Source organism: Sapajus apella, unplaced genomic scaffold, assembly GCF_009761245.1.
Source record: "Sapajus apella isolate SASKATOON/1434 unplaced genomic scaffold, GSC_monkey_1.0 scaffold1, whole genome shotgun sequence".
Lineage (NCBI taxonomy): Eukaryota > Metazoa > Chordata > Mammalia > Primates > Cebidae > Sapajus > Sapajus apella.
The window spans coordinates 90,437,048-90,451,339 of NW_022436941.1; the positions used below are offsets into that span (position 1 = coordinate 90,437,048).

General features: G+C 43.6%; 1 protein-coding gene across 10 annotated transcripts in view; it reads right to left on the reverse strand.

Moving 5' to 3' along the window:
* ZNF131 (zinc finger protein 131) overlaps positions 1 to 13,831 on the reverse strand; it is a 49,212-nt gene extending 35,381 nt beyond the window's left edge. For 2 of the 10 annotated variants that reach the window (XM_032281564.1, XM_032281550.1), the window contains exons 1-3: positions 13,596 to 13,800; positions 12,535 to 12,673; positions 11,384 to 11,485 (exon numbers count right to left, since the gene is read on the reverse strand). Coding sequence is in view for 7 of the 10 variants with exons in the window: in XM_032281535.1 (XP_032137426.1) it covers positions 11,384 to 11,485; positions 12,535 to 12,658 (226 nt within the window). In the remaining 3 variants the exon portion in view is untranslated. Of the gene's footprint in view, positions 1 to 11,383; positions 11,486 to 12,534; positions 12,674 to 12,888; positions 13,249 to 13,595 lie in introns of those variants that run through there. The other 8 variants (XM_032281526.1, XM_032281492.1, XM_032281543.1 and 5 more) reach the window with 6 other exon arrangements.
* Positions 13,832 to 14,292: the final 461 nt, after the last annotated feature.

A 14,292-nucleotide genomic window follows, 5' to 3' on the forward strand; every position in this document is an offset into this window, starting at 1 on the left:
AACTCCTAACCTTGTCATCTGCCCACCTCGGCCTCCCAAAGTGCTGGGATTACAGGCATGAGCCACTGTGTTTGGCCAGCAGTTCAGATTATCAAATCTGAGATGTTCAATCTGTATGGACAATTTAACAATATTAAGTGTTCCAAATCCATGAAGATCTACTGTGTCTTTAATTTCTTTTTTTGAGATGGAGTCTTGCTCTGTTACCCAGGCTAGAGTGCAGTGGTGCATCTCTTCACTGCCACCTCATCCTCCTGGGTTCAAGCAATTCTCCGGCCTCAGCTTCCCAAGTAGCGGGAACTACAGGCACGGGACACCATACCTGGCTAATTTTTAAGTTTTGTTTAGTAAAGACGGGGTTTCACCATGTTGATCAGGCTGGTCTTAAACTCCTGACCTCAAGCAATCCACCCGCCTCTGGCTCCCAAAGTTACCCAGGCCCAATTTCTTTCATGTTTTATGGTTCTCAGTATTGCATGTCTCTCACCTACGGTGAAAGGTTAAGCTTATTCCTAAGCATTTTATTCTTTTTGGTGCCGATATAAATGGGACTGTTCTCCTAATTTCCTTTTCAGATAATTCATTGTTAGTGCTTAAAAAAGGCAACTGATGGCCAGGTGTGGTGGCTCATGCCTGTAATCACAACACTCTGGGAGGATGAGGTGAGTGGATCACCTGAGGTCAGAAGTTTGAGATCAGCCTGGCCAACATTGTGAAATCCTGTCTCTACTAAAAATACAAAAACAACCAAGGCATTGTGGTGGGTGCCTGTAATTCCAACTACTCTGGAGGCTGAGGCAGGAGAATCGCTTGAACCCAGGAGGCAGAGGCTGGCAGTGAGCTGAGGTCACACCACAGCTCCTTTAAAAAAAAAATAAAAAAAGGCAACTGACTTGTGTGCTTATTTTGTATCCTCCACCTTTACTAAATTTATTCTAGTAGTTTTTTTGTGGTGTCTTTAAAGTTTCTATACATATAAGATGGTCATCTGCAAAAAACAGACTGACTTCTTCCTTTTTGATTTGGATAGCGTTTACTTTTCTTGCCTAATTGCTCTGTCAAGAATTTCCAGTACTATACTGAAGTGGTAAGAGTAGGCATCCTTGTCTTTTTCCTTGATCTTAAGAGAAAAAAGTGTCACTTTTTCACTGCTGAGTATGTTAGCTATGGGCCTTTATTATGCTGAAATAATTTCCTTCTATTCCTAGTTTGTACAGAGTTCTTACTGGGAAAGGGTATTGAATTTTGCCAAAGGCCTCTTCTTCATCTATTGAGATGATCATGTCATTTTTCTCCTTTATTCTGTTAGTATGGTATATCACATTTATTAATTTTCATATGTTGAACTACCCTTGCATCCTAAGGATGAATCTCCCTTAGTCATGGAGTATTCATCCTTTTACCTTCCTATTAGAATCAGTCTGCTAGTATTTCACTGAGGATTTTTCATCTACATTCATCAAGGATATTGAGCTATAGTTTTTTTTGTGGCATCTCTGTCTTGCTTTGGTACTGGGATAATGCTGGTCTACAAATGAATTTGGAAGTATTCCTTCCTCTTCAGTTTTTTGGAAGGTTATGAGGATTGGCATTAATTTTTCTTTTAATATTTCACTGAATTAATCAATGAAGCCATTTAGTCCTATACTTTGTTGGGAGGTTTCTGAAAACTGATACAAGTTCAATAGCAGTTGTAGGTCTGTTCACATCTTCTATTCCTTCATAAATTAACCCATCTATGCCTAGTGCTCCATTATTGAAACGCTAAGCATGTGGAAGTTATTTATACCCTACTGCTCAAAGTCATCACCAAGGTCTGATTTTTCAAATTAAAAAAATTACAACTTCAAGCACAAATGGGTTAACAATGAAACATTCTTTATTACTTCTCCAAGCCTCAACTCTGTACCGGTTCTGATAATGACAGTTTATGGACATCTCTTGACTGTAAGCTACTTGAGGAAGATGACTTTTGATCTGCACACTCACATCACAGTACCTAACAGTGCTTCCTAAAATGCAGGAACACAAAGTAGTAATAAATGAATAAACACTAAAGTCACATTCTTTTTTTTTTTTTTTTTTTTTTTTAAAAGACAGAGTCTTGCACCGTCACCGAGGCTGAGTGCAACGGTCTGATCTTGGCTCACCGCAACCTCTGCCTCCTGGGTTCAAGTGTTTCTCTTATTCTCCTGCCTCAACCACCCGAGCAGCTGGTATTACAGGTTCCCACCACCACATCCAGTTAATTTTTTCTCTTTTTAGTAGAGATGGGGTTTCACTACGTTAGCGAGGCTGATCTCAAACTCCTGACCTCATGATCCGTCTACCTCAGCCTCCCAAAGTGTTGGGATTATAGGCATGAGCCACAGTGCCGGCCTAAAGTCGCTTTCAAAATTATGCATTTATCATTAATACTCTTCTTTGCCAGTTTTGTGTTTAAAATTTAGTCCTAAAGTGATGCGCTATTTCAGAAAACAGTAAGAATACTGGTGGAATATCATTTAAGTGTTCAAAAGCAGCATCCCCTATTTGTGTAAACAAAGGTTACTAGCCAGGCATAGTGGCTCATGTCTGTAATCCCAGCACTTTGGGTAGCAGGGGTGAGCAGATCACTTGAGGTCAGGAGCTCCAGACCAGCCTGGCCAACATGGTAAAACACCATCTCTATAAAAAATATACAACAATTAGCCAGGTGTGGTTGCATGTGCCTGTAATCCCAGCTACTGGGGAGGCTGAGGCAGGAGAGTCACTTGAACCTGGGAGGTGGAGGTTGCAGTGAGCCAAGATCATGCCACTGCACTATAGCCTGGGCAACAGAAAGAGATTCCATCGCAAAAAAAAAAAAAAAAAAAAAAAAAAGGAAAAGGATGGATACCATTCAGGAAGTTAGAACTTTCACGTTTTACTCACAGCTCTCCCATGAACTGAGTGATTTGGAACAATTCAGAACCTCTGAGCTTCAGCAGACTCATTTTCAAAACGTCTAAAAGTAATCTGAATATTGATAAACACCGTAAAATACAGTAAGACCAAGTTACACTCCATCAAATAAGCAAAGTAAATGGACTCGGCCGGGCATGGTGGCTCACACCTGTAACTCCTAGCATTTTGGGGAGGCGGGCAGATCACGAGGCGGATCTCAGGAGATCGAGACTATCCTGGCCAACCTCATGAAACTCTGTCTCTACTAAAAATACAAAAAAAATTTAGCTGGGCGTGATGGTGCAGACCCGTAGTCCCAGCTACTCAGGAGGCTGAGGCAGGAGAATTGCTTGGACCCAGGAGGCAGAGGTTGCAGTGGGCTGAGATCACGCCACTGTGCTACAGCCTGGGCAACAGCGCAAGACTTCGTCAAAAAAAAAAAAAAAAAAAAAAAAGAAAGTAACTGGACTCACTGAGGGCTAGTTTTGTTTGGTTCCCTTAGTAATTATTCCCCTTGTTGCTCTCATTTATCCCTTAGCATTTGAGTAGCCCGAGGAAAACACAATTAGCATTTGCTGCCTTTCAGAAGTTTTCGTCAAAAGTTTAAAAGCACAAGAAAAAAATTTTTTTTTTTTTTTTTGAGGCGGAGTCTCGCTCAGTCGCCAGGCTGGAGTGCAGTGGCACGATCTCGGCTCACTGCAACCTCCGCCTCCCGGGTTCAAGTAATTCTCCTGCCTCAGCCTCCCAAGTAGCTGGGACTACAGGCGCGCACCACTACGCCTCGCTAAGTTTTGTATTTTTTAGTAGAAACGGGGTTTCACCATGTTGCCCAAGATGGTCTCCAACTCTCGACCTCGTGATCCGCCCGCCACGGCCTCGCAAAGTTCTAGGATTACAGGCGTGAGCCACCACGCCAGGCCAAGAAAAATTCTTTTTAAAACAATATGTAGGCTGGGCACGGTGGCTCACGCCTGTAATTCCAGCACTTTGGGAGGCCGAGGCGGGCGGATCATGAGGTCAAGAGATGGAGACCATCCTGGCCAACATGGTGAAAGCCCGTCTCTACTAAAAATACAAAAATTAGCTGGGCCTGGTGGCGGGCACCAGTAGTCCCAGCTACTCGGGAGGCTGAGGCAAGAGAATTGCTTGAACCCGGGAGGTGGAGGTTGCAGTGAGCCAAGATCTCGCCACTGCACTCCAGCCTGGCGCCTGGAGACGAAGTGAGGCTCTGTCTCAAAAAAAGAAAAGAAAAAAAAAAAAAAAAAACAATATGTAAACATTTCCCAAAGTAGAATGAGATTTTGATTTTTAATCAAACATACATACATACCACTTACTACATATATAAAAGGCACAGCTCTAAATACTTTACAAGCATTAACTCAATTCGCGTAACAACTCTATAAAGTGATAAAACCCAGATGGTCTGACTCCTAAGTCTATGACAAAGATTTTAAATAGCATACTAAAAGGATAAGAATTTTAAACTTTTCCTTTCATGTTCTCATTCACTATAGGTTCACCATCTCTTACTCATAATTCAAGTCGTCCCAATTTTTTTTTTTTTTTTTTTTTTTGAGATGCAGTTTTGCTCTGTTGCCCAGGCTGGAGGACAATGGTGTGATCTCAGCTCACTGAAACCTCTGCCTCCCAGGTTCAAGCGATTCTCCTGCCTCACCCTCCTATGTAGCTAGGATTGTAGGTGTGTGCCACCACACCCGACTAATTTTTCAATTTTTAGTAGAGATGGGGTTTCACCATGTTGGTCAGCCTGGTCTCGAACTCCTGATCTCGTGATCAGCCTGTTTCGGCCTCCTAAAGTGCTGGGATTACAGGCATGAGCCACCATGCCCAGCCATTTTTTTTTTTTTTTTTTTTTTTAACAGACACACATACACCTACCCCTCCATGTTATTCTCTGGTGGTAGGATGGGTGAATTACTGCTTATTCTTCCAATTTACATCTTGAGTTTTATTTAGTATTTTTACCAGAAAGGCTTTGCTGAACTCTAAGGGAACCATATGCTAGGAATGTAAACTAATTTAGCTAGAAAAATCTTAATACCACCAAGATTCTCAAATATATTAAAATTTCATTATCATTCCTCTGATTTCCTGCTCAAGTCCAAATACCTATTGACAATCTCTTGAGGGGAATCTTCCACTTGGAGAAAACTCCATATGCCATGTACTTGTCAACACACAGCCAGTCAAAAAATGTGGTAAGGGCCAGGTGCAGTGGCTAATGCCTGTAATCCCAGCACTTTGGGAGGCCAAGGAGGGCAGATCACCCGAGGTCAGGAGTTCGAGACCAGCATGGCTAACATGATGAAACCCAGTTTCTACTAAAAAACTACAAAAAATCAGCCAGGCATGATGGCGCGCACCTGTAATCCCAGCTACTCGGGACGTTGAGGCAGAAGAACCGCTTGAACCCAGGAGGCAGAGGTTGTAGTGAGCCAAGATTGCGCGACTGCACTCCAGCTTGGGCAACAAGAGCTCGGGCTCCATCTCAAAAAAACAAAAACAAAGTGATAAGCCTGGAGGTTGGGCATGGTTGATTTCAACTGACATGCAGCTATGTCAAGTCCTTATTCCACTTAGAGTGAACAGTAACATGCATGGCTGCTAAACTATTAATATTTGCAAGTATTATATGTGTTCTGCATTACCCTAGAAAAATTCTAAAATCTGGAAATTTGAGAAGTATGTCTGGCCTCCAAGGATTTGAATAAGGAATTGTGAGCCTAGCTCCCTGTCTTGACTGAGCAGAATCACCTGTAGACTAAATAAAGTACTGGTACTAAGGGCTAGGTGTGGTGGCTCATGCCTGTAATCCTAGCACTTGGGGAGGCCAAGGCAGGAGGACTGCTTGACGCCAGGAGTTCAAGACCAGCATGGGCAGAGTAGTGAGATTTCTTCTCTACAAAAAGTAGACTGGGTGCAGTGGCTCACACCTGCAATACCAGCACTTTGGGAGGCTGAGGCAGGCAGATCATTTGAGGTCAGGAGTTTGAAACCAGCCTGGCCAACATGGTGAAACCCCTTCTCTACTAAAAACACAACAATTAGCTAGGCATGGTGGTATACACCTGTAATCCCAGCTACTCGGGAGGCTGAGGCACGAGAACTGCTTGAACCCAGGAGGTGGAGGTTGCAGTGAGCCAAGATCACATCACTGCATCCCAGCCTGGACGATGGAGCAAGACTCCATCTCAAAAATAAAAATAATAATAAAAAATAAAAATACAAAAACTAGTTGGGCTTTGTGGCACATGCCTGTAGTCAGGCGGCTGAGGTCAGGGGACTACTTGAACTCAGGAGGACGAGGTTGTAATGAGCCATGATGGTATCACTGCACTCCAGCCTGGGTGACAGCAAGACCCTGTCTCCAAAAAAAAAAAGATACTGATATCTGATCTTTGGAATCAAAACTGGGATAAATATCTAGGTTTTTTTTTTTTTTTTTTTTTTTAATTATTACGAGCACCCTAGGTGTTTCTTACATGATCAGCCCAACACTGTCCTAGGAACAAACCAGTGACCTAAGTAGCTAACATGAACCAAACCCGTAACACTTGCTCAGGTAAGTGAAGTGATGGTAGATGTAATTATAATCTATCAATACTAGTTTGGTAACAGAAATCTCATCAATCCCTTATTCCTTTCATAATAGAAATGTGCAGAATACAATTTTTCTAAATGTATCTAAGGAAAATCTTAAAGTGAACAACTTAATCTGAGTCTTCTCCCTGACAGCAAAGGAGTAAAAGGGGGCAGCGTTCTGGCATTCCTCTATACATAGGGAATCTCTGCAACCAGCCGAAAACTCATACTGAAAAAGATGTACAAACATGTACAAGGATGTTTTGTCCTTGATAGTACAGACTAAAATTTCTAGACACCATGGTAGAGTTGCTGTTATAAAGAAACTAAGTGCTATGGATCTGTGGTTTCAGGTGAAGTAGAAAAAGAATGAATTTAGAAAAACGGAGGTTCAGGTTAGAAGGTTGTGTGTTCTGAACACGGGTTGAACGTCTTTTTAAGATTTTATGTGGTATGAATCCAAGCCACAAAGCTGAGCTGGGATGCATTAGCTTCAATAGCAATAAATCTGATTTGAAGTCAAAGTTGGTTCTAATCAAAGGTAACTTACTTTATAACCAAGAACATAGAAAACAAGGAGGGTGAGCTCATCTTGCACCTAATGAGTTTATACTCATGAGAATATTATAATCTAAATTTCTTTTATATACATGTCACCTGCTTTTACACAATCCTCTAAGACAGTGGTCCTCAACACTGACTGCACATTAGAATCATGCTAGGGCAGGGCTGCTCAAATTTTACTGTGCATAGGCATCATCTGGGGATCTTGTTCCAATTCAGCACGTCTGGAGTGGAACCTGAGTCTACATTTCTAACAAGTTTAAAAATGAACCCCATGTATCACTAGTCCTCAGATAACAACCTGCACAACAAGAACCTAGAGAACTTTTAAATACAGTTGCCTGGATCCCATTCCTGAAAGACATAATTATCTGGAGATAAAACCTGCGCATTTATATTTATAAAAGCTTCCCTGGTGTTTCTAATGCCCATTTAATGTGCCATGCTATAAGTCATTATTTATATTTTACAAGTGGTGTAGGGGGTCCCAGTTTTAGCTAAGATGGAAAAAGCACACTCCACCCTATCTTGTCTATTGATTACAACTAAAAATAAATAAAGCAAATATCCAAGGACTCTGAAAAGCAAGTTGAAGAAAGCAGACAGGATAGAGAAATCAAAACTCAAACAGTAATGAGTTTCTTGGTTTTTTTTCTCCTACACGTGTCAGCTTAGACTTGAGGACAGCCTAACTCTCATTAACTGTGCAGTGAGTGGAGACACAGAAAAGTCCCAAGAGAAACTCATTCTGGCTAGAGAACCAGAAAAGACAATGAATGCGGGAGGGACAGTGGGGAGGGGTGAATACCTGGTAATTTTTCTTCTCTCTCAGTTCTGCCTCAAGGCAAGCCCCGATTCTGAGGCTGCACACCTGTGGCTGTCTCCTAAATTCTACAAGAAAGCTCTTCCGGCTGGGCCGTGGCTCAGCACTTTGGGAGGCCAAGGCAGGCGGATCACGAGGTCAAGAATTTTGAGACCAGCTTGACCAACACGGGGAAGCCCCATCTCTACTAAAAATACAAAATTTAGCCAGGTGCGGTGGGCATGGTGGTATGCGCCTATAATCCCGGCTACTTGGGAGGCTGAGGCAGGAGAATTGCTTGAACTCAGAACTCAGGAGGCAGAGGCTGCAGTGAGCTGAGATCTCACCACTGCACTGCAGCCTCAGCAACAGAGCGAGATTCCGCAAAAAAAAAAAAAAAAAAAAAAAAGTCTTCTGACGAACTAGGAAAAAGATGATTATCTGAAGAGTATGGAGGAGGGAATTCATTTTATTTTTTTCCTTTCACTTTTCTCTCTCTCTACATTTTGTTCAGGAAACAAACCCCTCTACAGAAAACGTATCAAAGCACAGAGAAGCTAAAATCCCAGTTTTCTCGCCAAAGAACCATGAAAAGAAACTCTGGAGACCTTGTATACAAAGAAGTCATGGAGAGGAGAAAAGTCCTCTAAATTTGTGTATACAATCTCAAGTTCACCATCAAGATGCCCATGTGTGGAACTGACCCAAAGCAAAAGCTTTGAGAACTGCACAATGGCATGGATGGCACATCTAGGACGTGAACGGCAATAGGGAGGTTTTGAAAACCAAGTTCAAATTGGACCCATAGCTCACAGAGGCAGTCTGAACCGAACCAGGTTGACTCCCCACTAAAACAAAACCAAAAAGATTTTTCAGGATTTTAACAGCAGCCAGTCTTGTAACAAAATATTCAAATGTCCATGACATATTCCAAAATTACAAAGGTAATATGTAATTCCAAATTACATATTTTTACAAATGAAAAACAAGCTAAGATGTCTAAGGTCACACAACATACAGTTAAAGCGAGGGCTAAAACTGTTTCCCAACTATATGCCCAGGGCTTTCTCCACAGCCAGGTGATCTTGCTAGACAGCACAGTAATCCCAGTTAAGGGCTTAAGATATTGAGCCAAATTAATTATTTAAACCCGAGTCTGACCAAATGACAGAAATAAAAAGAGTGTTTATCTATTTTGCTTTCTTATCTATCTAGAGTTCAAATATGAAGACTTGTGTGTGCCACAGAACATAACAGGCCAGAGGTACAAGAGAAAATCTCAAGGTAATTAGTCTTCAGAAGACAAGACTCTACTTCTCCAGGCAGTGTGCTCACTTTACCAGCAACAAATATTCCAGTTTAGGGCACTTATTTTTTAAGACTTAAAGATTCTGCTCAGACTCAAACTCCTTTTTGAAATCTTTCCTCTTTAAGGAAGACCACGTTCCCTCCTCAGTGATACCATTTCATAGTAATAGTCTTTGTAATACTTTCTGCACTGTTTATTTGCCTGTTGCTCACCTGCTATGAAATTTTTGAGTTGTTTAAGGGACATCTTATTCATTAATTCATCTCCTGGGTCTAGCATAATACATAATAGGTACTCAATATGATAAACTGTCCTTTTTTTTTTGAGACAGGGCCTTGCTCTGTCACCCAGGCTAGAGTGCAGTAGCACAATCATGGCTCACTGCAGCTTCGACCTCCTGGGCCCAAGCAATCCTCTCACTTCAGCCTCTCGAATAGCTGGGACCACAGGCATGTGCCACCACACTCAGCTAAATTTTTTAAATTTTTGTAGAGAAGGGGTCTCCCTAATGTTTCCTAGGCCAGGCCCCTATTTATTAAGCTTTGACAATGCACCAAATACTATGCCAGGCATTCTGCATGTTATTGCAATTAGTCTTTATAAGCCTATGAATCTACTTTTCAGATGAGAAAAGTATGCAATTGAAGTAAAGTAACCTGCCTGGGGTCACATATTTAATAAGTCTCAGGTGAATGAATTCATGGAGGCTTGCTTTGTAGTAGAAACCAGTATCATCTGGGGAGTTAGATTCTCACTTCTGTAAGTTTTGCGGATTTCCATTATTGCATCTCTGTCCTGATCATAGATATCAAAAGATAATCTAGCTGTGGATATATCAGCTAAAATGTTAAACCAAAATTAAAGAATATTCTTAATTCTTTTGTTTTCTTTACTCCCCTAGGAATCAAAGGGGAAAAAAAAATGTTTCTAGGCAACCCATTCAGAACAAAGAATATGTACACAATGAAACAGATATAGGCTAATGCCCTTTTCGGCCTTAGACCACCTGCATCCAGGTGAAAAAAAAAAAAAAAAAAGAAGAAGAACCAGACATAAAACCAAAACCGAAGAACCCTGAAAGAAGCTAAAATTCTGCAATTATGCAGGCAAATGGATTTATTTCCTACTGTTTCAGATTTTGACACTGGTGGTAGGGAAGGAGTTACTGCAGTAGCAGAAGACAAAAGTATGGTAATTAATAGCACAAACTTAATTCCTTGCTAGCTGGGCAACCCTGGGCAAGTAACCTTTTAGAGCCTGTTTTCCTGATGTGTAAATTATTAGAAATAATACCACTTCTTTTTTTGGTTTTTGGTTTTTTGTTTTTAAAGAAGAAGAAGAAACACAGTCTGTAAGAAGAAGAAGAAACACAGTCTGTGTTGCCCCAGGCTGGCCTTGAACTCCTGGGCTCAAGCAATCCTCCTGCCTCAGCCTCCCAAGTAGCTGGAACGACAAGCACAAGCCATTGTGCCCAGCATCAAAGGACTGCTGTGAACCTTAGATAAGACACAAACTACATATCACAATGCCAGGCAGTTGGCAGGTTATTATTAGAAAAATGTCTAGCAAGTACATAAATCACTTTTTGTTTCAAGGTAACAGGTACTGATCCATCCCATTCAATAACCAGTAGAATTTCCTCTGAACACTACTTCATCTTTCCTAGTTTTCTCCCTATTATGGCAGCCCACTTCACACTGTACATGTCACCTGTACCTCTGCTAGTGTATCATTACTTCTGCTGTAAGAGTACAGTAAAGCGTTCTACTAGTAACCTGCAGCATCTCCACCAGTCTAAAATATAAGCCCACTCAACAAAGATGGTATTTCACTTTTAATACGTGTTTTCAAAAGACAATGACCACCGGTTTCCACAATGGAAAAGACCAACATCTACCATCTAAGTTTTTCCTAGAAGATCATTCAACCAAGCACTTTACTGAAACAAAGAATTCTCAGGTATCAAAAGAACAATTTATCTACCTACTTACCTATAGGAACTATTGATGCCTATTTCCTATGGTGTCTTGATAAACAGGACTAAAACTGCTTCACCAACTGTTTGCCAAACACAAGTATTTAAATTCCAGTATCGTATTTAAAACAAGCATTTAAATAAAATGCTTTCTGTGATTTATTAAATAAATGAAAAATAAAAAAATAAAACAAGCATTTACCTTCTATCTCCACCAAAGGTTCTTGGGTAAACTCCTGAAAGAATTTGTAGAAGAACTTACTGCAAGCAGCCAAAACAGCCTTGTGAGCCTTAAAATGGTGTCCTAGATAAAAATAAAAAAAAAGAAAAAGAAAATCATACACAAGCACAAAAATTAAATGTATAACTATAAAAGAGATTTAAAAATCATAAAAAGTAAAATAGGTCTTTCTTGATAATTACATAACTATATAAATTATTGAACTAAATGCAGAATATTCTTGGCAGCTATCCTGGCAAATTTTAATTTCAAATATTAAGCTAAATCTTCACTTAAAACACCTTAAGTTAGTTTTATAAAGGCTAATTTACAACACTAAATAAGGAGCCTCTTACCACTTTGTTATTTTGAATTAATTAGTGAGAAGCATATCCAATTCAGTTTAAACGGCTAAATAAAAGGACAACCCAAAAGGTCACGTATCATTTGGAAAGAGAGAAAAAGCCGTAAGCACAAAGCTGGATATGTCTGCTATGAAAAACATTTCAATATGCCTAATATTTGGAAACTCAATCTATGGTAGACCTATAATTTTAAAAACAGCTTACCTTAAGAAACCTATTTTCACTAAACAGAAAACATACCCAAGCTAGATTTGCTTCCATTACAGTGGCAACTCCTTAGACTGTAAAGACCCCATTTTATCTTGGAGATTCTCAAAGGGGGTATGAGTGCTGCAAAGGAATCTCTCACATTCTCCCTCCAAGACCATTTGGGAAACCAGAAAAGAATCAACTTCCCAAATGCCTCCTGTGAGGGACTTCTCAAAGCAGCTTACCAACAAGAGGCTATCAACCAAACATTTTGAGATGTCCTATCCCCAACGCCATCATCTTGCACTCAAGTGCAAAGAGAAAACTTCAACAGGATGCAAGAAGTTAAAACGAGATGAACACCAGACTACGTGGAAAGCGTGACTGGCCAACCAGCCTTCTGCAGCACGCTCTGCGTGAGTGGACACTGACAAGTGCAATCTGGTCCCAGTGCACACACTCTAAAGACTTTGGTAGGGAGACCATAGAGGATGGGTTTAAAGAAAAAAAGGCGGGTGTCCGAAGGACAGAGAAAAACTGAAGCCAAAAATTCGTTCTTCTGCCCACTTCCCTACCCACCGTCGACAATCAGGGTGATGTCAGTAAACCGGTCCTGCTCTCGCTGTTCATTCAATCGGTCGAGGATCATTTTATGATGTTCAGGGAACTCCTGAAGGCATTCCATCGTCTCTTCAGCCTCCATGGCCGTCGGGTTGCTCTACAAAAGAAGAGCATGATAATGTACACCCATGAGCTCGGGCTGAGGAACAAAACCCCTAAAGCATAAAACAACAACAAAAAAAACCCAGCAACGTGAAAAGAAGGGGGGAGGGTGAGGCAAGGGGAGAGAAAGGCGAGGGAAGAAAGAAAGGCGAGCCGAGCGGCGCCCTGCGTTGGGGGCCGGAGCCGCGGCCGCGGGACTCCGAGCCTGACCTAATTGGAGTCGGGAGACGCGAGCTGGAGCGGGGTGGGCACAGCGCCGGAGGCTCCGAGCGCCGGGGCGCGCAAGTCCGACAAGGGAGGGGACTCGACAGCCGCGGCGGCCCTCTAACGGCCCGCCCAGCCCTTCTGCCCAGCCCGGGCTCCCGCCGCCCCGGGACCCGGTCCGGCCCGCGGCCCACAACGACTCTCTGGTCGCCTCTCCCTCCCCCGCCCTCCCTCTTCTCCCCCGCCCTGACCGGGCCGGCACTCACTGAGGGAAGGAGGAGCGGCCCAGACTTGCACGTCACTTACGTCGACGTACAGCGTCACCGCGTCGGGCTCCGGCTGACGCCAACGCCTTCCGGGCGCCGACCAGCGGGGGAACGGGCCACACCCCTACCCACACCCCTCAGTGGATGGGCGGGGCCGAGCGCGGGGATTTGGCGCTCACCAAGGGCGAGGACTTGCACTCAGAGAGGAAACCCGGCTGCGGGGCACTTGGGCTCGTTCGGGGACTGGCTGTGCCAGAAGCTGGGAGCCTAAGTCGCCGCCATTCCACCTCTCACCGCCCCCCCAGCTTGACTCCAGGTGCGGACACTTTCAGACCTGAGCCCAGAAAGATCTCGCCAAACGTCCTCACAGCCCAGCTGCTGCGCGGCCCCTCCCGCCCCGTCGTGCCCCGCCCCCTTCCTTCCGAGACCTAGGTCCGCCAGTCTTACCTAGCTCGTGATCCGCCCTTTTTCCTCTCTGTGCCTCAGAGCCCCTGGTTCAGTGCTTTCCCCTCCCTGGGCATAATGCGCCCCACACTTTTCCCGATCCCTGACCCATGGCTCGCCCTCCATTTTCCCCGCAAGAACTGCGATTCTCCCTCTGCTCCGGCCCCGCTGGCGCACGTGCGCTCGGTTGGACACCCGGGCAACCGCGGCACCGGCAGCGGTAGCGACGGGCGCGAGCACGTTCGGGTCGCCGGTGATCTTCCTCCGCGAAGCGCTCCCTCCCGGCTCCCGGCCGCAGCACGTGTTCGCTAGGCTTAGCACCTGGAGCTGCTTAGAATTATTTACACCGGGTCCCCTTACTGCAGGCTCTCCCCGCTCCTTTGAAGAGTCTAGGCCGGACGCGGTGTCTCACGCCTGTAATCTCAGCACTTTGGGAGCCCGAGGCGGGCGGATCTCTTGAGGTCAGGAGTTCGAAACCAGCCTGGCCAGCACGGCAAAACACTGTCTCTACTAAAAATACAAAAATCCGCCGGAGGCGGTGGTGGGCACCTGTAATGCCAGCTACTAGGGAGGCTGAGGCAGAAGAATCGCTTGAACCCCGGAGGCGAAGGTTGCAGTGAGCTGAGATCGCGCCTTTGCACTCCAGCCTGGACGACAGAGCCAGTCTCTGTCCCCCACCTTAAAGAGAAAAGAGTCCAGT